General features: G+C 41.3%; 1 protein-coding gene across 14 annotated transcripts in view; it reads left to right on the top strand.

Moving 5' to 3' along the window:
• The window catches only part of RPS6KA5 (ribosomal protein S6 kinase A5), a 178643-nt gene that overhangs the window by 147011 nt on the left and 6332 nt on the right, over nt 1–25300 (top strand). For 12 of the 14 annotated variants that reach the window (XR_003422700.2, XR_003422699.2, XM_027066420.2 and 9 more), the window contains 8 exons: nt 2841–3002; nt 4917–5042; nt 5888–6021; nt 6716–6809; nt 10369–10539; nt 14077–14268; nt 21983–22142; nt 23945–24108. Coding sequence is in view for 12 of the 14 variants with exons in the window: in XM_027066420.2 (XP_026922221.1) it covers nt 2841–3002; nt 4917–5042; nt 5888–6021; nt 6716–6809; nt 10369–10539; nt 14077–14268; nt 21983–22142; nt 23945–24108 (1203 nt within the window). In the remaining 2 variants the exon portion in view is untranslated. The remainder of the gene's footprint in view (nt 1–2840; nt 3003–4916; nt 5043–5887; nt 6022–6715; nt 6810–10368; nt 10540–14076; nt 14269–21982; nt 22143–23944; nt 24109–25300) is intronic. The other 2 variants (XM_027066424.2, XM_027066423.2) reach the window with 2 other exon arrangements.

Below are 25300 nucleotides of genomic sequence, written 5' to 3'. Positions count from 1 at the left end.
TCTCTCAAAATAAGTTAACATTTAAAAAAAAAAAAGAATTCTACTTAGAGACACCTCAATGGTCTTTTTCTGCCTAAATGAAGTGAGAGTGGGGAGGACCATAATGGCGTTCAGTCTTCCATATGCTTATTGGTTCGAGTTTTGAGTATTGGTTTCTATTTATGATCTTGAAATTTAGGCATATGGACTGAAGAAGCTTTTATTTTTTACTTTTCTCTCAGTTCACGAGCCATTCCCACCAGTGTGTTTTGCCCTTTAGACAGTGATTTCATGCTTTCTCCTTTTCTCAGGAGCAATCACAGAAAATTTAAAATGTGCCTATTTCTCAGTTACGTATCTGTAACATAGATTTATTTATTTATTTATTTACTTACTTACTTACTTACTTACTTATTGCTTATTCTGAAGAAACCTAATGAGACCATTCTACAGAGCACCAATATATCTGCTTAACTTAGTTTGCTCACTTTAGTAAAACGAACAAAAGAACTCCAAAATTTTAGATAACTGGGGAAAAAGAATTGAATTGGCTGAGTTGGCTAGCTATTTAAGTCTGAGTAGTCAACCCAGGATACCATGACCTCAGTTTTTAAAACCCTGAACTTAGGACTTTTAAAAAATTTCATCACCTCAGTAAGCATGACTTAAATATTTATGGTCTAAAGGGACCATCCGGGTTTTATTTTTATTCTGCAAACTGAGCTTTTACAGTATTATCACCAGAGCAAATGAAAACGCCTAACATAACGAAGGAAAACTGCCCTAGAGTAACCTCTGTGTTGTCTATTGTTTTTTAAATCTAGAAAAACAAGTAATGGTTGAGAATAAGAATTACCTCTCTGTATTTCTTATCTTTTTTGTGTGTGACGTATTTTTAAATTTTGTTTTAGAGAGAGAGAGAGACAGAGCACGAGTGGCGGGGAGGGGCAGAGAGAGAGAGAGAAAATTCCAGAGGTTCCATGCTAAGCATAGGGTGTGACAGGGGGTTTGATTCCACAGCCCTGGGATCATGACCTGAGTCAAAATCAAGAGTTGGACGCTTAACACCAACTGAGCCCCCCTCTCTGTATTTCTATACTCAAAAAAAGAGCACCAGTCTCTCAGCTGTAACCCGTTTAAAAATATGTTACCACACATCTTACAGAAGTTCAGTAACAAATACATTTAGAATAAAATTAACTTCTCAATGTGTACATTTCATAAATTAGCATGGCTTACAAAGATTAGTAGTTGAACAAACTATTTCAAATACCTTGTTGAGAAATGTGTCTGAAAATTTAACAATGTAAAATTCAAGAAAGTGCTCAAGCAAAATACCCCCATCATATTTTCCTAGGATCTTTTTCACTACAGTTCACTATATTTGTGAATATTACAGTATGTCTTTCATATTACGGAAATTTTTCTATAGCTTGAAATAGTAATTTTAGGTTCTTTAATGGCTTTGCTTTTTAAATGACAAGGACTCTTTAGGAAAGACCAGAATCCAACTTGTAAAGACCTAAATGGAGAGGACGTGGAGAGGAACATAACAGCGATCAATTTTCTACATACTAAACATTCTCCTGCTAACAATATATTTCTTTAAATTACCCCTTTCCTCTAGAAGTTTCTATTAATGTATGTATAAATAGCCAAGCACAAATCATATGCTTGTAATGGAAAACATTACAGCCACACGGAGGACAGAGCGCTAATGAGAAAATCAAGAGACTGACCCTTCCATGAGCTAATGTTTAAGTGAGGAGGTTAGTTCTTACTTTCAGGCTTCAGTTTCCATCTGGGTCTAAAGGAGATGAGCTAATTGGTCTCTAAAGCCCACGCTGGCTGAAAAACTTGAAGATCTGTAATCTAATGATTTTTTTTCTCCATTGCCTCCACAAGAGGGCATAATAAAAACATTTTTTCGTTAGTTGATTAAACTTCCTGAACGTCATCCACTGTCTCTGAAATCAGAATGCGTCTTACAATGGACAGCTTAACCATTCTACTTCATAATGCCTTTTCTTTCTTCATGGTACATGAAATCATGGCATATCTCACTATGAATGAGGACATCTTAGATTTGAAGAAATATGTTAATAGAATAGCTGTGGGATTTGATTCAATAAGTATTATCTGAGGTTGTTTTAAGTGACAGAAGGAGCACAAAGAAAATAGAGCACAGAGTTGGCTCTATTTATCAGACAACAATTGTCTGGCATGGGGGGAGAGGGGGCTCGGATTATCCCATGGGGGAGACAAGAAGCAGTATTTAAAAAGCTAGGATACAGACTTAAATGAGAAAAGGGTGATTATATCAGTATGATAGGATCATTTAAACTTACAGACGTAAACAAGTGCATGATTTATAGTGAGTTTATTTTCTAGTCTGTCCAGATGACCAGGAGGAACAGCAGGTCTAGGAAGAAAGCTACCTAACTTTGTCTCTAGAAAATAGGAATATTAGAGTCAGCATTCATATTCATAGAGCATTGAAAAGCCCTTTGTCATCATTCAGTTTTATTTTGTTCTAGCCTCACACCTTCAGGACAAAAGTAATTTTTCTGTTTTCCCTATGGGTGAATTAGGATATCCTGGTGCCCCCCGGAGGATACGGCCAGACCCCACAGTGACGGAAGGCAGTCTCCTCATTCAGGCATAGCATTGAATGCAGCAATAAACTGCAGTCAGAAAATGTGCTCCTGCTTGGGAAAAAAAACGTATTTATAATCATTGGTTTGAAAGATGTGCCCTTTCCCTGTTGACTAATTAAAACCCTAATCCATCTGTGTTAGTCTCAGAAAATATTTCCACTCTGCTGGTCTCTACTTTGTACCCATTTTCTTTTTCTGTTTCAGAAAATAAATTGGGACGATCTAGCTGCCAAAAAAGTGCCCGCCCCATTTAAGCCGGTCATCCGAGATGAGTTAGATGTGAGTAACTTTGCAGAAGAGTTCACAGAGATGGATCCCACGTACTCCCCTGCTGCGCTGCCCCAGAGCTCCGAGAGGCTGTTTCAGGTAATCTCCAAGAGAGGGCGCTCCTGTGCGGCGGCCGGCTGTGCTGTGAAAGAAAAGATTAATTTTCCCATATAAGTGTTCTTGGCGTCTTTAAAAGCAAGATTCTCTAATCTCTTCAAAATGATTAAATATGGAGATGTTGCAAATTATTAACTGAGGCTTATGGTCTGTGACATAGTAGATATTACTTACGTGTTGTTCTTTTTTTTTTTTTCATTTTATTTTTTATTTTTTTAAATTTACATCCAAATTAGTTAGCATCTAGTGCAACACTGATTTCAGGAGTAGATTCCTTAGTGCCCCTTACCCATTTAGCCCATCCCCCTCCCACAACCCCTCCCGAAACCCTCAGTTTGTTCTCCATATTTATGAGTTGCTTCTGTTTTGTCCCCCTCCCTGTTTTGATATTAATTTTGTTTCCCTTCCCTTATGTTCATCTGTTTTGTCTCTTAAAGTCCTCATATGAGTGAAGTCATATGATTTTTGTCTTTCTCTGACTAATTCACTTAGCATAATACCCTCCAGTTCCATCCACGTAGTTGCAAATGGCAAGATTTCATTCTTTTTGATTGCCAAGTGATACTCCATTGTATCTATATCTATATATCTATATCTATATCCACCACATCTTCTTTATCCATTCATCCATCAATGGACATTTGCGCTCTTGCCATACTTCGGCTATTGTTGATAGTGCTGCTATAGATATTGGGGTGCATGTGCCCCTTTGGCACATGGGGGCACATTGGGGTGCAGCTGTATCCTTTGGATAAATACCTAGTGGTGCAATTGCTGGGTCGTAGGGTAGTTCTATTTTAGTTTTTTGAGGAACCTCCATCCTGTTTTTCAGAGTGGCTGCACCAGCTTGCATTTCCAAGTTCTTTATGTAAAGAAGTGTTGATTTTTTTACTTGAAATTTTATTTCTCTTCAGTTTCTTTTATAGAAAAATACAAGACTACTTCATTTTACCTCTAGCATATAAAATTGTCTTCAGTTCATAAAAAGTGTTATCTGATTCTTTATCTTCAGTGAGAAATCTTAACTGTTTTCCAACTCCTAAAAAAGAATTAGGGAAGATTTTATACTGAGAAAAAGGTCTTTCTCAGACTTATACTATTAAATGGTATCAGAAAGCTATTAAAACCATTAAAGACTATTAAATGCTATCAGAGATTCACTTCTGGACCCCGATAAGTATGCCATAAGTATGGCTTCATCTGGTCACCTGGGCTGTGTCTCCGGACCTTAATAACACTAATGTCTAGCACGTGGCTGAGCACATAGTAGATGTTTCAAAAATGTTCTTTGAACTAGTGAGTGTTCTAGCTTGAGCAGATTTATCATCTGTCATTATACCACTTTTGGTTCATTCTGGCACGTCGTTCTGCCATTTGATTTTTATTTCTTTTCCAAAACTCCATTTGAAATTTTTGGTCTAAGGAAATCTAATCAGAGTCAAATAATTGCTAAATTAGAAACTCGCTGTAGTGAAACTTGCTATTTTTTGAGCTTGAAAAATGATAACTCTTGGGCCACTTTGTTTAATAGCTTAACTGTACCTTTTTTGAGAAGCTAGTTGCATTCCTAAGTGAACTTTCATCAGCAATGCGAAAGAACTCCATCTCTGAGTCAGATATTGGGGGTGGAATTGGACAGAAGGTTTTTCTGCCTTTAATTCTGAATTGGTTTAATTCTACCAGAAGATGGCATTATCTCCTTCGGAAAAGTTTGTCTCCATTGATTTGAAATCTCCATTGATTTGCATTTTAGATTGCAAATAAAATAAAATTAGATTCATCTCCACACATATTTGAATGTTTTTCACAGAGAGTGAAAAACATTATTACAATCTGGACTGTGCTAAACTGGAAAATTGCAAACCCTTGTTCCTTACTCTTCCTTTTCTTTCTTAGGGCTATTCCTTTGTTGCTCCTTCCATTCTGTTCAAGCGGAACGCGGCCGTCCTAGATCCTCTTCAGTTCCACACAGGAGTTGATCGCCCTGGAGTGACGAGTGTCGCCAGGAGCGCAATGATGAAGGTATACATGTGCTTAATTAAATGATACAGTTATGATTTAAATACCAATGCTAATTAACATTGTCAAGGCCAATGAATTTAATAGGCTTACCATTTGAGTAAGGTGCAATTTTAAGAAATGAATAAATGGAAATAGCAATGTTTGCCCTAGAGAATTAGTCACATCCATTTCAATGAACTCCTTTTTACAGTGATAGCAAATTATGTATCTTAAAAAATTATACAGATGAAAGTAGAAATGATCTAAAGCAAGCTGAATCTTGGAAGCATATAAATACATTCCATGCATATCTATTAACATTAATAATGTTCTTTAGGGGTGCCTGGGTGGCTCAGTCGCTGGAACATCTGACTCCACTCAGGTCATGATCTCGTGGTTCTTGCGCTCGAGCCCTGTGTTGGGCTCGCTTCTGTCAGCACAGAGCCCACTTCAGATCCTCTGTCCCCCTCCCTGTCTGCACCTCCCCTGCTCATGCCCTCTCTCTCTCTCTGTCTCTTACACACAAAAATAAATATTAAAAGAAATAATAATGTTCTTTTACTCTGTTATTTATCCCTCTGTGTTCCTAGTATTTTTTTTTTAAGTTTCTTTTTATTTATTTTGAGAGAGAGAGCACACAATTGGGGAGGGGCAGAGAGAGAGGGGGAGAGAGAGAGAGAGAGAGAGAGAGAATCCTAAGCAGGCTCCATGCTGTCCGTGCAGAGCCCAGTGCAGGGCTCGAACTCCCAAACCGTGAAACCATGACCTGAGCCGATATCTAGAGTCAGATGCCCAACCAACTAAGCCACCCAGGCGCCTCAGTTCCTAGTATTCTCTTAAGGTAAATTATATTGGTTTCTTATCAGGACTCCCCATTCTATCAACACTATGACCTAGACCTGAAGGACAAGCCGCTGGGAGAGGGAAGTTTCTCAATATGTCGAAAGTGCATACACAAAAAAAGTAACCAAGCGTTCGCAGTCAAAATAATCAGCAAAAGGTAGGGACCATTTCTGGCATCCTTTGGCATTCTTTTGTATGGACTCATCCTGGTCAAGGAATTCTGTAAATTAGGATTTTTATTTTGAAATCAGTGGTTTCTTGTAAAGCTTTTTAACCCTGGGTGTAGCCATTCAGCTCATTAGCTGATCCATTATCCTCTGACTCTAATAGATGTTTGCTGGTAAAGTAATCCATTTGGGACGTAAATCATGGCGTGACAGGCTTTCGAGTCTACCGTGAGAACATTTCCCGTGGCAGTGATAATCAGACTTGCCCCATTCATTTCGACAGCTGTTGCCACTCCTAATAGTTGTGTATCTGAATTTTTTTTTTCTGAAATTACTTAGCAATTTGCTGGCAGCTTTTGGGAGCCAGCTAGTTGTTTTGGGAACTCATTATTACTTCCATGATTGTGTATTCTTACTACCAAAATGTCAGGCAAGTGAGGCACCCATTTCTTCATGATGGGCTCTTTTCTGACTCAGAAGTAATCATTTTCTCAGGAATAATGCATTACTTGTTCTGGTGGGTGGTATGATTCATTACTGTCATGGAAACCTCATTGTGATACTTGAACACTTACATTCTGAACACGCTGTAAATAAACACAAAACTAGGGCTGGGATAATATGGACATGAAAACTTGGTGAAGAAGGTACGTACGTGGAGGCTAATCACTTTCATCCCTGCAGGATGGAGGCCAATACTCAGAAAGAAATAACAGCCCTGAAACTCTGTGAAGGACACCCCAATATCGTGAAGCTGCATGAAGTTTTCCACGACCAGGTATCTCACACTATTTTTCTGTCCCTACTGACTCACACAGAGTTCTTTTTTCCAGTTGAGTTGCAACTGCCGGGGTCAGAGTCAGAGATAATGGGATACGACCCGGCCACCAGAGAGGGCAGAGAAACTTCTTACCCACCCCCAAAACCAGTGCATGCTTTCACTTCTGCTCTTCTCACTCAGTCATGGGCATATGTGACATGGACGAAGGGCAGAGGGCAGAGGGCAGGGTGGGTCACAGCTGCTGGGCCTCCCACCGGCTCAGCTGCGGCCCGCCGCAGCTTAATCCCTGGACTTCTCAGTAGTCAGTTAACGATCAGCCTTCGACTTTCTTTTCACTTCTAGAATAGGATTTAGAGTTTAAGCCTAGTTAATGCAAGCTCCAGAACAAAGATGAAGCAGAAGGGCAAGGGTACCCCCTTTCCTCTCCAGATGGCACGTTCACTCAGACCACAGGCCAGGTCCTGCTTTGCAACAGGACCCCGCGCAGAAGCATGTACCTCTGGATGTGGGAGGAATGTGTCAAGTCTGTGTCTCCTCAGCCCCTCCACCGCCAACCTCCATGACAATAGTTGCTCCATTGTTGACACATTTCCCCCTGAGACTGGGGGGGAAGACACAGTCCTACTTGAGACAGCATGCTAAGCACAAAAGCCGATACCAGTCCTGGATGCAGCTGACCCTAGCTTTACCAAAGAAGAAGCAGACTCAGAAGGGTCATGAGCCCTGTCCATGGTCACACAGCAGGGCCATAAGCATCTAGTTGGGAAAATCTGGGCCACCTCCACTGTGCTGCTGTAACAGCATGTCCTGGATAGGCCGAGGCCCAGTTCACCACACTGAAAGTTCCCAGAGCACTGGAATGATACAGCTTAGCCACAGTGACTGCCGCCCTTTAGTATTGCATACCTTACATGGTCCAGGTACCGGCCCAGACTCCACATGCGCGATTCAGTCCTTATATAAGGTAACTCCACCAGGTGGGAAAACTGAAGCTCTGAGAAGTTAAGTAACAGGATCTCACAGCTTGTAAGTGGTAACGCCGGGCTCTGAACCCAAGCAGTCCGGCTGCAGAACAGCTTTTAATTACTCTGCTCTGCTGCCTTAGGGGAGGCAGCAACATGGCCCGGTTCTCCCAGCAGGTGAGCGAGCACCCAAAAATAACATCGTCATCTCCTTTCTCTTTGGCTCTCGCAGTCAGAAAAGGCAGGTCTTTGAGAGGAGGACTTGGAGGAGCTGCTCTCCGTGCTCCTACTGCGGCCTCCTGACCTCATGGGGCCACCTGACTGCAGTGGAGGTAGTGAGTCCCCCATCCACTGGAGGTGCCTAAAAGGAGCCCGGACAGTCTCCTCCTGAAGATGATTCACATAACAAGTCAAGGGACTGGTGGATGACCTTCAACACCCCCTTCTGGTGTTTGCACTTGGGCCCAGCTCCATCCCAGCTCTTATGTTCTGGCGGATGTCAGATCTCAGGAACTGCATCCCTCCCTTGTTACTTATGCCACAGGTTAAATTTATTGTTTGCTATTTTTATATTAAAGAGTTACTGAATGTGAGTTGTCTCACGATGTGACCTTGTATCTACTAGTACAAATATATAATCATTCTGCTGCCCAGTTGTTGATACCTGGGGTGATTTCTTTCCATGTTGGTGACACAGTTACCTAGATCAGCCCCAAGTACACACAGTCTTCTCTTCGACGGAGGGGTGAAATTGATTAGAGTGGGTCTTCAGCCTCTGGGTGTGCAGCATATAGTTCACTTTGTGTGCGATGATTTGTATTCGTTTCCTATAGCTGCTGTAACAAATTACCACATACCTACACACTACCAATTTATAATCTCGCAGTCTGGAGATCAGAAGGTCAAAATCAGTCTCACTGGTATGACGTCTGGGTGTTGGCAGGGCTGGTTCCTTCTGGAGGCTCCAAGGGACAATCCATTTGCTGGCCTTTTTTAGCTTCTGGAGACTGTCCACCTTCCTTGGCTCGTGACCCTTCTGTATATCTCTCCAATCTCTTGTTTCCATAGTCCCATCCCATACTGTTGGCTCTGATGGATAATTTAGACAGTCCTCCCAGCTCAAGATCCTTAATCACGTCCACAAAATCCCTTTGCCATATCAGGTAACATCCACAGGTTCTGGGGATTAGGACACAGACATCTCTGGAAGGCCGTTAGTCAACTGTCTCATAAACATTTTCTCACTGTTATCTACATTTTATTGGCAAGGGTCCTAAAGTTATAGAGGTTAAGTAGCATCCCCAAGGTCATAAGTAAGTAGCAGAAGCAGCATTCAAATCCAGGGTTGATTCTAAAACCTATCTTTAAAAAAATGTTTTAATGTTTATTCATTTATTTTGAGAGAGAGAGATAGAGAGCAGGGGAGGGGCAGAGAAAGAGGGAGACAGAATCCCAAGCAGGCTCCACACCATCAGTGCGGAGCCAAATGCGGGGCTGAAACCCACGAACCATGAGCTCATGACCTAAGCCAAAATCGAGAGTTGGACACTTAACCGACTGAGCCACCCAGGCACCCCTAAAGCCCATCTTTTAAACCATTCCATTGTTTGTTAGTCACTGGCAGATGTTTGTAACAGACCTTCAGTGTTGACCTGGTTTGTCATACGTAGAAACTCAAATTAGCTTGATCTCTGGTAGGCTGGAAGCAATTCTCTTATTAAAAATGTTCTCCTTTTAAAATTCGCCCAGTTTGTACAGGATAATTATGAAGCTTTTTCTTTCGGGGAGGATTTTGCTAATTCGAAAAGAAACATATTTGTCAAGTGATGTTGGTTCTGTAATGCATAGCACCTGAATCTGGTGATTGGCTGTCTTTCTTTAAACAACATGTTTGTGTTCATTTGAGAGCTGATACAGTTCCTTTGCTTTTCAGTTGCTCCTGAGTTATTTTCTTTATGGACATGTGTGCAAAGCATAGTAAATAAATAACTTTTTAAACTCTTTAAGATAATGCCATTGGTATCCAAAGCAATTATTTAAAAAAAAAAAAAAAAGGCAGTGAGTTATGGGTATTTGCCGTGGGTATTAACAAGGAACCCTGAAACTAATCTGTTGAGGTCTGACAGGAGGTTCAAAGTGGCATCATGAAACACCTTTTTGAAAAGATAAATTTGCTATTCATTGGGTGTGTCAGGCCTTCCGTGGGCAGTTGCCCATTCTCTGTCATTAATCTTCTATATTATTTAAAGCAGACAATTTCACATTATTGTCAGCACCAGGTCACACTTTGAAAAGAAAGCTATGTAAACTTGATCAAGAGGGTTGGAATGACATTCAAATGAAAGAATTAGTCAAGGAAAGGATATATAAAGATTTCACTGCAGTACTTGAAATTTTCCATTACCAAAATAGAATTCTAAAAAAGCCACATTACCCTTCGATTCTTTCCTCTAAAATATTACGGACTGCTGTTGATTATTTTACCAAGGGATTCTCTAAATGTATTGGCGATAGTTAATAGTCAAGGAATGTTTCATACATAAATACACTTCTCTTCATGAAAGCCCTCCACATTAATCTTTTTTCTTCTCTAGCTTCACACATTTCTGGTGATGGAACTTCTGAACGGGGGAGAGCTGTTTGAACGTATTAAGAAAAAGAAGCACTTCAGTGAGACTGAAGCCAGCTACATCATGCGGAAGCTCGTTTCAGCTGTAAGCCACATGCATGATGTCGGCGTGGTGCACAGAGACCTGAAACCCGAGGTATAAAGTGACGTGCTCTCTTGTGTAACTCAGCCCCGCCTCATTACCGAATATCCCCCCGAGTATGTGTGGGCTTTTCTTGTTTTGTTTTTAGGGCTTCCTGCTAAATAGATACTTGCAGATATCCTGTTTCTGGGATTTTTTTTCTCTTTTCTATTTTAGTCTAAAATAAATTTGTCTTTTTTTTTTTAATTTTTTTTTGCCAGCAGATCATCTTGAGGTTATATTTGTAAGTGTGAGAGCCTTTTATGGAAGAAATACTTTATGCAACAGTTGTGGGCTAAAAATAGCTATGGAAATTTTTGTAGCAGAAAATAATATCCCTCCTATATGTGTACCATTTTAGAGGTTTATTTTTTTAATGATGTATTTTGAAAGCTTGTTTCTCATTTTTGTAATCAAATTGATTAGCTCATGAATAGGAATGTATAGAATTCTGTTCTAAGTACTTAAACATAAAGAATTGTCTTGATTTAATTAGCCATACCATCCTTATATGTCTTTGCTCATGTACTGTCTTTATAGAATTGTGTAGCCATGCAAAAGTAGCAGCTTTTTATATATTTCTTCTGTCAAAAGGTTAGTAAAGAAGGTTCTAACTCTAGAATGTCCCTTTGTAGTATCAAAAATATGAAAATCCCCCCCTTTTAGGAAGTCATCAAAATAATAATGAAAATTGAAAAACAAAACCCAGTGATTTATAAAAGGACAACAGTGACTCATCCTTTACCATATGCAAAATTATACATATTTCCTCTTTAAAATAGATTCATTTGTAATTACCACGTGTTGATAAAGCATTTTCAAATATTCTTAAAATAATAATTTATTTGGAGTCTGTTTTTTGTGTTAGACCACAAAAGACTATGTCTCCAAAAGCACCAGTTTTGTTTTTGTTTTTGTTTTTTGCCTTTTTAAGTATCTTGGATCATTGGTAGGAAGAGGGTGTTTTAAAAATGGAATTCTGTGCATCCAAGTGTAATCAACTGATTCTAAAGCACATAAACTTCTGTCCCTGGACTTCCTATTACTGCTATCCATATTACTAGTAATTAATCAAAAGTTGAACTGTGTTTCATGAACTTGCAACTGTGGTAGCTCTCCCTCTGCTTCCTTCTTCCGAGTTCTCACTCTCCTACAGAACGCCCACTGACAGTATGGTGCTCTGTACATTGGAGATTAGCAATCTATTTTTAAATGCAAAAGCACACCACTTAAATGTTTTCTTGATAGACAAGGAACAAGCATGTAATTTTTTTAATTGAAGAGATCTGTTCCATGACTGTATAGAATTCATTTTCACATGTTTTATTCTTTGATAACCGGCCATCTGTCATCCCATGAGTCTCAAATGATGCAACTGTCCTTTCCAACAGAATTTAAATTTGCCTTCTTACCGATACAAAGATACTTGTAGCTTCGTTCTTCTTGTTAACAACCTTTTCTTTCAAGTAGCCGTTTGAAATGAAGACATGTCAGATGAGTTAGGACATTCTACTACATTTATAGTCCTAAATCAACATAGATTCTGGAGAAATGAAAATGTGCCTTCGTACTAACATCTTCGTAATAAAATGACCTTCACTTTGACTTTTAAATGGCAGAGTATGTTACTCCCAGGCCCAAAGTGTAATCCCTTTCCCACTGATGTCGTATTTTAAGACCTGATGGTGTATCTTTTGGTCAATATTAATGTGGCATTTGCTTTCGGCATGGGCAAACTCCTAAATTCTAGGTGAGAGGCAGATAAACTTAGAAACTAGCTGACATTCTTAGTGGACTGCTTTGTGCTTTTCAAACCGGTCCCCATCCTGAGAGATGAGAGACCAGTGACATCAGATGAGTTTCAGGGTGGAGCTTGAGAGGAGGCTGAAAGGCGGCTGCTCCCTGCCACTCCCGCCCATGCGCACCCAGCCCCATCGGGAGAGCCGAGAGGGGGAGCGCCCCCTCTCCTTCATTTCAAGAACTGCGGTTAAGGAAGTCCTCGCAGAGAATAAACGGAAACCACCTCCCAAGACTTGGCAGGCTCCGTGCGGACGGGGGCCAGGTGTGCCCCACGGTCCTCTGTACAGATCACAGTGCTTACGCCGCAGAGGAGCTCACAAGTCATTCGCTGAAAGACTTGCCCGGAGCTATGGCGTGTGAACCCCAGCTGGGCTTCAGTTTTTATCCACATTTTATCCACATTTTAATTCCATCACACGTTCAGGATCAAGCAGCCTAGGGTAGAAAATTTAAGAAAACTTTTTAATCGTTTTGCTTTTCTTTCCCCCCACTTTATCCATTTTTAACTTTTGGGTGGAAGGTGTAGAAGATGTTTTCTTCTTTGTATGAATGAAGCCTTCTGTGATGTCTTTTATTTTAGCGGGAATAATATTAACGAAAAAAAAAATGATGTTCCAGATCTGAGGAATAATTTAATGAACATAAAGTCATAACAGGTTTCGTCAGCGTGTCTGAAGACAGTATAATCAGATTCGCTTACTGTGGCTACTAGCTTGATAGACTAATAAAAGTGATGATCGTGCCTCAGTACAGTTAGCATTTATTAAACATGTGATAAACACGAAAACAGTACAGTAAAAGCTTAGTGACTGAGAAGGCTTGGCAGATGAGGGATTCAAGAGAACAATGTTGTGTGCATAATTGAGGAATAACATCCATAAGCATCCAAAAAATGTTTAAGTCTTAGCTGTTTTGGAGAAAATATTCTGAAATGTAATGTATGTCTTTACCATGTCTTCTTTAATTTGTTTTTATTTCTTAAAGGTTTTTTTTTTTTTAATTTATTTAAGCAATCTCTACATGCAGTGTGGGGCTTGGACTCACGACCCCAAGGTCAAGAGTCACACACTCTTCCAACTGAGCCAGCCAGTTGGAAGCCAGCCTACCGTGTCTTCTTTAATAAGCTATACTGGATACAGCTATTTTATTTATGACTTTATTCAGTGGGCAGATATTTACCAAAGCACCTACTATATGAGTGCAGCAGGTTTGGGGAATAGAGTCATAAATAAGGTGGACACATAGTCCCCGCCCTTAGGGAATTATGGACTCATGAGGAAGAAGACAGTGGACTAATAATGCCGAGATGCTAAGTGCCAGAAAGGAAAAGCAAATATGCTAGGAGAAAATAGAAAAAGTCCTAACTTCAGTGCGGTGGCACGTTTGGGGGGGGGGGGTGAGGGCGGTATCTCTAAGCAAGCAGTAGGGGCACGTGGGCCTGGTCGGTAACGAGGTTGGTGGAGGGGGTAGAGGACAAATGCCATCCGAAAAACGTAGACAAAGGCTCTGACACAGGAAGAGGCGTGGTGCAATCGAAAAATGTTTCATAAGACACTGTAAAATTGAAATAATATAAACAAGCATAAGCCAGAGAACAGTACAGTGTCGTCCAGCTCCCCGACCCTCTCCATCAGACCTCTCTCCGTGTCCGAATCTCGTATCAGCATAGAGATAGACAATGTTATGTACATGGTGTCACCAAGTCCCAGGACATTGTCACGGGAGACTAATTTACGTGTTTGTATCTTGCAGAATTTATTGTTCACTGACGAAAACGACAATTTGGAAATTAAAGTAATCGATTTTGGGTTTGCGCGCTTAAAGCCGCCTGATAACCAGCCTCTCAAGACACCCTGCTTCACCCTGCACTATGCCGCCCCGGAGCTCTTGAACCATAATGGCTACGACGAGTCCTGTGACCTCTGGAGCCTGGGCGTCATTTTGGTGAGTTCATTTCATTAGAGCCGTTAAACCTAGTCAGTTCCTGGATGGCCTCTTACCTATCTCTTCCTACTGTTTTTCTTAAAGTTGCGGGGGATATTGACAAATTGGTTTCTTTTCGGCACAACCAAGTAAAGGTCTGACCAAAGGCTATTTCCCTTTTTAAAAATTTACATCGGAGACAATGTAGGAATTTTTATTTTGGTTTATTTTGAAATATTTAAGGTATTGCGTTTTATATGCATAAGAATTTATATAGTATTTTTCTTAAAGACGCAATAGTATATTTTCAAAAGATGCATATCAGATATAATATGAAAATAGCAAAGTGATTTATTAATAGAAAAACGTTAAAAAATATATTCCCCATGGGGGAGGGGAAGGAAAAAAAAAAAAAAGAGGTTAGAGTGGGAGAGAGCCAAAGCATAAGAGACTCTTAAAAACTGAGAATAAACTGAGGGTTGATGGGGGGTGGGAGGGAGGGGAGGGTGGGTGATGGGTATTGAGGAGGGCACCTTTTGGGATGAGCACTGGGTGTTGTATGGAAACCAATTTGACAATAAATTTCATATATTGAAAAAAATAAAAATAAAAAAAATAAAAAAACTTAAAAAAAATAAAAAATAAATGAAATAAGTAAAAAATAAAAAATATATTCCGTGAGGGGGCACCTGGATGGCTCATTTGGTTAAGCATCCTAGTTTCGGCTCAGGTCATGATCTCACGGTTTGTGAGTTTGAGCCCCATATCTGGCTCTGCCCTGGTGGCACAGAGCCTGCTTAGGGTTCTCTCTCTCCCTCTCTGCCCTTCCCCTACTCTCTCACATGCACACCTGCATGCCCCCTCTCTCAAAATAAATAAATAAATACATATATACATATATATACATATATGTGTATATATACACACACACACACACATACATATATATAAGCTTATATATATATATATATATATATATATATATATATATATATATATATATACGTACACATATACACACATATATATATTCTGAGATTTTCAGACTAAAAATGTAATGAAAGACAATGATTTAGGGTAAGTTAACAAATTAATGGATAAAGCGGGAAATATTTATGGTAACTTATAGTAATCGTGGTAAACATGCTTTTCACAAAATGACCTGGGCTGCTGTGATCAGAAACAGAACATTAAGCTAGAAAAATAATCTTGGCATGTTTCTTCTCAAAATAGCTTTACTTTTTCTGCATGTAACTTGTAATGCATAATCTTAGGGAGAAATTTTCGGACAATACAGAAAGAGTAGAGGAACAAGCAGACTCACTCATGACATTGTGTGGAGGTGATGTGCGTGAGCTCCCCCTCTTCTAGCCCACTGCCTGCCGCCACCATATTACGTGTGCTTTCTGGCTTTCTGCTTCTTCTGTTTACGTGTACAGCTGTTTGGGTTTTTTAGCAAATGAGCTTATATTATACGTGTAGTTTGAGCCTCCAAACTTCATTTAACCTTTTCTTTATAATGAGCAGTTAGCATTTTCCAGTTTTTCACTAATTACAAACTACACAAATGACTATTTTTTAATAGATGTGGCTGCATTTGTCTCATTTCCCTGGAATAAACTCCTACGAGAAGGGCACGCACATCTTTATTTTGACATCTATGCCTCCAATTCCTTCTAGAAGGTTTACCAGATCATGTTCCATCAACTGTATGTGAATACATCGGATACTATCAATTTCAATCTGAAATTATTTTCTACTGTTGTAATGTGCATACATTTCTTTGATGAATATTCAGTTTTGAGCATCTTTTCATGTATTTGGACACTTGTATTTTCTTTTTTATGAATTGCTGTTTATGAGCTTTGCCCATTTTAAAGCTCTGTGAAGGACTTTAATCCTTTGTCTGCCATTGATAGTGGAGATGTTTTTATTCTGATTTGGTCATTTGAAAACTTTGTTTATAGTATCATGGGATTTTCACTTGTGTTTCAGGGTTTAAATGGAGAATTTTTTTATTTCTCTGTAGTAAGACATCAGTCTTTTCCTTTATGACGTGTTTTTAAAAAATTTTTTTAATGTTTATTTATTTTTGAGAGAGGCAGAGACAGAGCATGAGCAGGGGAGGGGCAGGGTGAGAGGGAGACACAGAATCGGAAGCAGGCTCCAGGCTCTGAGCTGTCAGCACAGAGCCTGAAGCAGGGCTTGAACCCACGAACCTTGAGATCATGACCTGGCCCGAAGTAGGACGCTTAACTGACTGAGCCACCCAGGCGCCCCTGTGACATGTGGTTTTGATGTCAGATTGTCACACACCCCTACCCCAACCCAAGATTATATAAATATTCTCCCAAATTTCCCTCCAGAATTATATTTTATTTTTATGCTTAAATCTGCACTCCATCTGGGATTTATTTTGCTGTCGATTCTCCCACAGTGGCTAACCAGTTGTCCCTGCAGGATGGTTCCTCTTTTATCTTTAAGCTCTATATGGTTTTTATTTCAGCAATTTTAACTCATCATTTATAATTTTCAAATGAAAATATTTATGAATAAGGTTTTTTCAATAAAAATAAACAACGAACTGCTATAGATTTGAGAGTTTTGTTTAAGGGCTTAAACTGATTACATTTTCATTAACATTCTCCGAAAAAATTAGTCTAAATAAAGGGGAGCTTTCCAATTTTAGTAATAATATAAAAGTACCCCTTGTAAAAGAGCCTTTACTTTAAATACAGGTCAGTTTTAATCATCATGCTTTTTAAAGTTTTACAAAAAAGTCTTAGAGATGTGGACAAGTGTTTTAGAGCTTCCGAATGCCACATCTATGGAAATAGCTGTGTGCCACAGCACGGATGGAAACCATGCTTCTCTCTAGATCTGCTTGTCAAGTTTCTAAGACAAGCAAGGGGCAAAGAACAGCTTACATGATGCCACAGGAGTACGGTCACAATATCCAAACTATGGGCCGTTCTACAGGACAAACAACCCAGTTTCTCCCAGAAAAAAGAAAAGAGCCTGAGACCCTACAGATTAAAAGACACTTAGGAAACAATATTTACACTTACTTCAATTCTGATTCAAGCAAATTCTAATTTTAATGGTATTTATTAGGTTCAAACTCTAAGTCATCCAGATATAATTATAATAGATACATACGACGTATATAACACAGATGGAGAAATTTGGGTATTGATTGGGTACTGAATGATATAAAGGAATTACTGCTAATTTTTTTTAGATGTGATAATGGTGTTGTTGTGGTTTTTAAAAGATCTTTGCCGTTTAGAGATACACAATGAAATACGTATGTAGAATGTTAGTATACACCTTAAACTGTGAAAAAAAAACAACAACCCAGAGTGCTTTGTGAACTTTTCTACATGAATAAATGCATATCTTCAGAGGGTCTAGATACAAAGCCTCAGTTATTCCATAACAAGCACAAAGTTTATTTGGAGTCTCCTGATTTGCCTTAGAAATCTGTGGCCCTTGGGGTGCCTGGCTGGCTCAGTCAGAAGAAAGAGCATGTGACTCTTAATCTCGGGGTTGTGGGTTTGAGCCCCACTGGGTGTAGAGATTACTTAAAAATAACATCTTTTAAAAAATAACAAAATAAAATCTTAAAAAAAAAGAAAGGAAATCTATGGCCTTTTTGTATGTTGTATCTAATAAACATGAATGTAGCTATTATAGTTTGAAAATAATTTATATTACCCCCATTGAGTAAAACAAATACTCCAGGAAGCTGCATCATGTAGTATCATATGGCATGATTACAACCCCCGTCTACTTCATAGATATGCAATCCCTGTCAGAAACCTGCAGGACTTTGGGGCGCCTGGGTGGCTCTGTCAGTTAAGCATCTGACGTCGACTCAGGTCATGATCTCGTGGTTTGTGGGCTCGAGCCCCACGTCGGGCTCTGTGCTGACAGCTCAGAGCCTGGAGCCTGGATTCTGTGTCTCCCTCTCTCTCTGCCCCTCCCCTGCTCTCTCTCTCTCTCTCACACACACACACACACACACACACACACACACACACACACAAAATCTCTCTCAAAAATAAATATTAAAAAATTTTTTTAAACAAACGTACGGGACTTTAATTAAAATAGAGCTTACACGGTGTCTTAGCTTGGTGCTGCCATAACAAAATACCACTGATTAGGTGGCTTAAGCAACAGAAATATATTTTCTCACAGACTGGATGCTGGGAATTCCAATACCAAGATGCCAGCAGTGCTGGTGTCTGGTGAGGATTTTGTCCTTGAGTCGTAAACAGCCACCTGCTCTCTGTATCCTCACATGGCCTCTCCTCAGTGTGTATGCTTAGAGAGAGAGCATGAGCAAGCTCTCTGGTGTTTCTTTTTATAAGGACACTAATCCTATTGGATCAGGACCCCGCCCATATGACCTCATTTAACTTTAATTACCTCCATAAAGGCCCTGTCTCTAAATACAGGCGCGTTGGGGGTTGGGTCTTCAACGTATTAATTCTGGAGGCAGACAAACATTCAGTCCATAACACACAGTATTTACATGGGCTAGGATCGTATGCTACCCCACGGGTACATTTAACATACCTGTGGGGTGACAGCTAATTCCATTTAAAACATGATCCTCCACTCACAGAATCAGATATGGGGGATCCAGCACCAATGGATCAGCGAGTGGTTCAACACAGTCCTCAGGGACAGAGCCCCAACCCCACGGGGTATTGTCCTGAGCAGCTGCCTTCACTGAGTTTTTCACGCTCTAGCAGGCCACCCATCGAGCAGTCTCAATTTCCTTTCTTCCTCCATAGAGGAGGGAAATCCTAGAGAACCCCTCCTCAAAGAGGCCATTGGCTTGAGCTGAGGAAGAAGTGCTGGAGCAACAGAGATAGGTGGCACGCACCTGTGAATGTAACTTGCTCATGCCTTCTGGACTTCCTAGGATTGATTCTAAGTGTGCTGTGTCCATAGTACATTGGATCGCTGCTCGGGCTTTGTGAATCAGTGCTGATCATAGTATAAGATGCACTGCTTTTGGTATCCCTTCTATAGGCATTCATAGTCTACTAGGAACCAGTAGCGTCCAGGAGATGCTTTTCAGAGAGTAGTTCTCTGCCATGGAAGGCGTGACCCCACACAGAATCCTTCAGGTCTGCTCTACAACTCCTCTGTTGCAGTTGCCAGAGACTCCACACAGCATTCTTCCCTGTCGCAGATACCTCTAACACAATCGAGTCAACCAAATCCTATGGCCTAGGTAGCAGGACGGCTTGTGTTTCAGCTAGGACCTGCCGCAGAGCCCTCTTGCCTCTGGGCCCCACTTGGAACTGGTAGCCTTCCAGGTCACTTGATAAATGGATTGGAGCAGGATTCTCAAGCGCAGTGTACGCTGCCGCCAAAATCCAAGGAAGCCCACTGAGTCCTGCACCTCTTTCTTAGTGGGACAAGGTACAGCAATTTATCTTTCAGGGGAAATGTCTCTATGCCCCTAACCATTGGAGCTCTAAAGTCTTTACCAATGTGATCGTCCCCTGAACGTTTATGGAGTTCATCTCCGTCCCTCTGACATTCGTGTGCTTATAAGGCATTTGGGATACCTGCTAGTTCCTGCTCACCAGGTCTCACTTAATGAAGACATCAGTATAGAGAGCCAGCATGGGATTCTTGAGAATGTCGAGATGATCAAGGTCCTAACAGACTATATTATAACAGAGCAGAAGAGGTCACACAGCTCTTGGGCAAGACAGTGAATGCTATCCTTGGTATGTGAAGACCTACTGCTTTGATCCTTCCTATTGATAGAGATCAAGAACAATCTGTTGACCAGATCAATAGGTGCTTATCAATGCCACCACCATATTGACTTGTACCACATTCAGCATGGCAGCTGATCCCTGCAGTTCCTTTGGTGTGTACACTGTTCCCTGTTCTCAATTCTTCCCGCTCAGGAATGGAATTGTGTCTTCACTTCTGCTTTAGACTCTGCTCTCTGGGGAACCCATGCTGAAGTGTTGGAGCCTCCAGTGATCTAGAAAGTGGACCTTTAGGAAGGGGCTCTAAAGTCGCCTGACTCACTGTTCTGATTCCCCACCTTCCATTGAGAAAATGGGGTCCCTGCTGCCTTCCAGCCAGAGAAAGAGGAGGAAGAACGGAGTGAAGCCTGGTATATTAGTGAGCAGGCTCCCGCTGTTACCACGTGCAATGGGTTGTGTGATCCTGTTACATTTGTTGTGTAGATGAAGAAAAAGTCTAAGAGAGGTTAACTAACATATCCAAGCTAGTAAACTAAAAAGCTAGAAAACAGAAGCTAGTAAGCAAAAAAGCAGTTGTTGGAAACCAGGTCTGTCTGACGCTAAAGCTCATTTTCCCCTCCTACCGCCTATCTTCTCTCGGGAGTAACTATGACAGATGGCGGAGGCCCTCGTTACACATCCTGGAAAGTTACACCGAAGGGTGGGTGGGCCTCTGCCAGCTCAGGAAAGAAAATGGCCTTCTGAGGGGACCGAGTAGCTTGTGCGCAGTCCAGGAGGCCTAGGAACTGTCGGTGCGGAATAGGGGGTGGGAATACGGCTACTGCAGAGGCTGAGCCCAGGAGGGAAGACGAGGCTGGAGCTTGAAAGGTGCCCGGTGAATGTCGGGAAGCCAGTGTAGGAGTCTGAAGAGGGAAACTTCGGGAAAAGATGTCGGCTGTGTGAATGTTGCCGGTGTGCAGGAAGGATGAAGGAAAGAAGATTTAGGGAGGTTTCTGGTTTTCTTAGATTGTTCTGGCATTGTTCTTCAGGTGTCCTAGCATTTCCCTCCTTAGAACAAGGATCTTCCGGGGCACCTGGGTGGCTCAGTAAGTTAAGCATCTGACTTTGGCTCAGGTCATGATCTCACAGCATGAGTTTGAGCCCCTCGTTGAGTTCTGTGCTGACAGCTCAGAGCCTGGAGCCTGCTTCAGATTCGGTGTTTCCCCTCTGTCTCTGCCCCTCCCCCGTTGACTCTCTCTCTCTCTCTCTCTCTCTCTCTCTCTCTCTCTCTCTCTTTCTCTCTCTCTCTCAAAAATAAATAAAAACATTAAAATTGAAGAAAGAAAGAAAGAAAGAAAGAAAGAAAGAAAGAAAGAAAGAAAGAAAGAAAGAAAGAAAGAAAGAAAGAAAGAAAATGTCCTAGGGAAAAGATGTGTGGAATTGAATAGAAAAAAATAGCTATTGGGGTACTGGGTGATTCAGTAGGTTAAGGGTCATGAAGTCATGATCTCACAGTCATGAGATCGAGCCCTGCTTTGGGCTTAGCACTGAGCATGGAGCCTGCTTGGGATCTCTCTCTGCCTCTCTTTCTGCCCTCCTCCGCTTATTCTCTCTCTCTCTCTCTCTCTCTCTCTCTCTCTCTCTCTCTCTCAAAATAAATGCATAAACTAAAAACAATTGCATTAAAAAATAGCTGTTGAGGCATTCTGCTCCCTCTCAATTCTCTGTTAACACGAATACTATTTTTTCAGAAGCAGCCGGATTATCCTTGTTTTGTTTTTCTTGCTCTTTAAATCTTGGTATCATAATAAGCCGGCTCACTTTATTTACAAGGCTTTGAAATGTGTTTGTTGCTTCAGTGATAGAAATCTACATAATCTTCTAAATCCAGTAAGGCTAGTTATTGTATTTGGTAAACTATGCTGATGAAGTTAGTAGTGAGATTACTGGAGTGGCTTTGACAATGACTTTGGTAGACATTCTGTTCTGTTCCCTTTTTTTCTTGATAGTATACAATGTTGTCAGGGCAAGTCCCATTCCAATCTCACGACAAAAGTTTGACATGTACCAGTGCAGTGGAGATCATGAAGAAAATTAAAAAGGGAGACTTCTCCTTTGAAGGAGAAGCCTGGAAGAATGTATCCCAAGAAGCTAAAGATTTGATCCAAGGTAAGAATCTGATGCAATTTTACATTTTGTATGATGTGTAGTGGTTAAAGTGGAATCATACTCATTGTGCATATATTTATTTGTTAATTACTCATGGAGCTTACATGTGTTCTAAAGGTTTCCAGGTTAGTCTACTGAACCTTTTTTTTTTTTAATTTTTTAAAATATTTATTTTTGAGAGAGAGACAGAGCGTGAGCCAGGGAGGGGCAGCGAAAGAGGGAGACACCAGAATCCGAAGCAGGTTCTGAGCTCCAGGTTCTGAGCTGTCACTACAGCCGGACTCAGGGCCAGAACTTACGAACCACGAGATCATGACCTGGGCAGAAGTCCAGCACTTAAGTGAATGAGCCAGCCAGGCGCCCCGGCCTTATTTTTTTTCTTATCAGAACTCTGTCCCTTAGTAGTCTTACCCACATGCACAGGGTCCGCAGTGTCTCAATCTAACACCTCCAAAATGAACTGACACTATTTTACTATCCTTTCCCCCCAAATATGCCTCTTCCCATCCCCCTCTTGCACTGCCAAGCAGCCAAATTACCAAGACAGAAACCTGGACATCACCGTACGTCCCGCACCTTCCTTACCTTTCGCAGCCACTCAGTGCTGCAGGTTCAGTGTCTCTCCTCACCACCTCCTGCGGTTCACATGGCCGCCCTCGGGTCTTGCCATCCTTCCTCTCCTGAGATCCCACACCATCCTTTCAGCCTGTCTCACTTCCTCTGACTTTACCTGTCCGTTATCGACCAGCAGAGCGACCTTCCTCGTATCCAGACGTGCTCATGCCTCTCTTCTGTTAAAAATCCTTCAGAGAGTCCCTGTTAGCTTCAGGTCAGACTCCTATATGGGAGCATTTGAGATTCAAAGTCCTTGGTGACCTGGCCCTGCCTGCCTATTCTTCCTGTTACCATTACTCTGCCTTTGAATTCTTCAAATGTGCCGGCCCTCAGATTCCTGTGTGACTTTACTCTGGTGCTTTGTAATTCCTGGGGCATCCCTCTTTGTTGAGCCCACCTGTACCCATTCCCCCAGGACTCATCTTCTGGAAGCCTTCCAGGGTGCTCCCACTCTCTGGTCAGAGCCCTTCCCTTGGGCGGCTAACACACTGTGCCTGGGGATTTTGCTATTGCGCTCGTCGCCTGATGCTGTCCTAGTTGGTTTTGTCTGTACATCAACTCAGAGCTCCTCTTTGTGTCTCCATCTCCATATCTCCCCTGCCTTACGGCACTTACTGACTTGTACAAGATGTTTGTACACAAGGGGCGCCTGGGCGGCTCAGCCAGTGAAGCGTCCGACTCTTGATGTGGGCTCAGGTCATGATCTCACAGTTCACGCCATGGAGCCCCACGTCAGGCTCTGAGCTGACAGTGCAGAACCTGCTTAGGATTCTCTCTCTTCCTCTCTTTTTGCCCCTCCCCCCTTCATGAGCGCACACGTGCACACTCCCTCTCTCTCAAAATAAATAAATAAACATTAAAAAAAGAATTGCTTGTACACAAATGAAGTACATCTAGGTGCTCTTTGTTCCCTTGGAGCTTCCCATTCGCCAGTGGGGGTCTTTATGTTGGGTGCTAATTTTCTCCTGATCAAGAAGCCAGTTAGCCTACAGCAGACATAGGCTATTGTAGGCCTTATCATCAATTAGCACCCAGCATTTACTAGGAGATTTAAATGTATATGAAAATGTAATTACCTTAGTAGGAGTTTGAAGCCTTATAGAAACCATTGTGTCATGTGAACCTCATTGAGATTTATGTCTGAAGCAACAAATCATAAAATAAAAATATCTCAATTATTCCCATAGGACTTCTCACAGTCGATCCAAATAAAAGGCTTAAAATGTCAGGCTTGAGACACAATGAATGGCTTCAAGATGGCAGTCAGCTGTCCTCAAATCCTCTGATGACTCCAGACATTCTAGGATCTTCAGGGGCTGCTGTGCAAACCTGTGTGAAAGCCACCTTCCACGTAAGGCCCTGGGCTCTGCACACATAGGGCGGGTTTGAATCATGACCTCAGAGACACATGCTTAGTGGTGCATTGAAAATAATGCGGTTGTTTTTTTTTTAAGTTTAGGTATGTTTTTATAAATCCCTTCGTGATATAAACACATGGATTAACACAAAGTGTGTGGGGCATCAGAGTCACTGCTGACCCACAAGCACTCATATGACATTTAGAATGAGCTTGTGAGATGGGGCAGTCGTGTGACATTTGAGTAGTGCAAAGTTTTCGGGAGATCATGAAAACAATAGGCTTCATATTGGAATTTTTCTCTCTCAAATAAGCTGAATCATTTTCTTTGAAAGCCATAAATAAATATTAGGAGCGAAGGCACATGTGAAAGTCTGTTCACTTAACAACCATTGACACATCACATATCCTCGAGGCTGCGGGGGACGTGTCGTCAGAGTACACGCATTTGTACCAAGCAGCTGCTAATGCTTTAAGATAATCGCATAAGGAATAGGTGAGTTCCGGAGAAGTACAATTACCTCTGAAGGGATCATCTTGAGAGAGGAAAAAGGACAGTTTCTTCTTCAGCGGCAGACGTGGATCAAAAATTAATGAACGAGGATACCATTGAGGTGCGCAGGGAGTGACTGCGAAGGTTGTAGCAGATGGTCGCCCATCTTCCCGGTGGTATTTGAGGCAAAGTGATCAGTAGTAGCCCAAGTGACACCCAAGCTGGAGACCAAGAAAAGTAGGGACAGGCTGCTGGGAGGAGTAACCAGGCCGAGGCATGTGGCGCCAAGCCTTTCTGTGTAGATGAAGTGTCCAAGATCCACCCGGATTACCCCGACTTGGAAGTGGAGAGCAGGGGCCCGTAATGGATCAGGTCTGCTCTGTATTGGGGTTTTGTGGTCAGAATTTATTTTATTTTATTTTATTTTATTTTATTTTATTTTATTTTATTCTATTCTATTTTATCCTATTTTATTTTATTCTTATAAGTTTATTTATTTATGTATTTTGAGAGAGAGAGAGACAGATATGGGAGGGGGAGAGAGAGAGAGAGAGAGAGAGACAGAGAGAGAGAGAGAGAATGAGAGAGAATCCCAAGCAGGCTCATCACTGTCAGTACAGAGCCCCATGCGGGGCTCGGACCCACCAACCATAAGATCATGACCTAAGCCGATGCTTAACCACCTGAGCCACC

The sequence above is a fragment of the Acinonyx jubatus genome, chromosome B3, assembly GCF_027475565.1.
Source record: "Acinonyx jubatus isolate Ajub_Pintada_27869175 chromosome B3, VMU_Ajub_asm_v1.0, whole genome shotgun sequence".
Classification (NCBI taxonomy): Eukaryota; Metazoa; Chordata; class Mammalia; order Carnivora; family Felidae; genus Acinonyx; species Acinonyx jubatus.
Note: the sequence above shows the minus strand (reverse complement) of the source record. Positions and strands in the feature narration are given on the sequence as shown.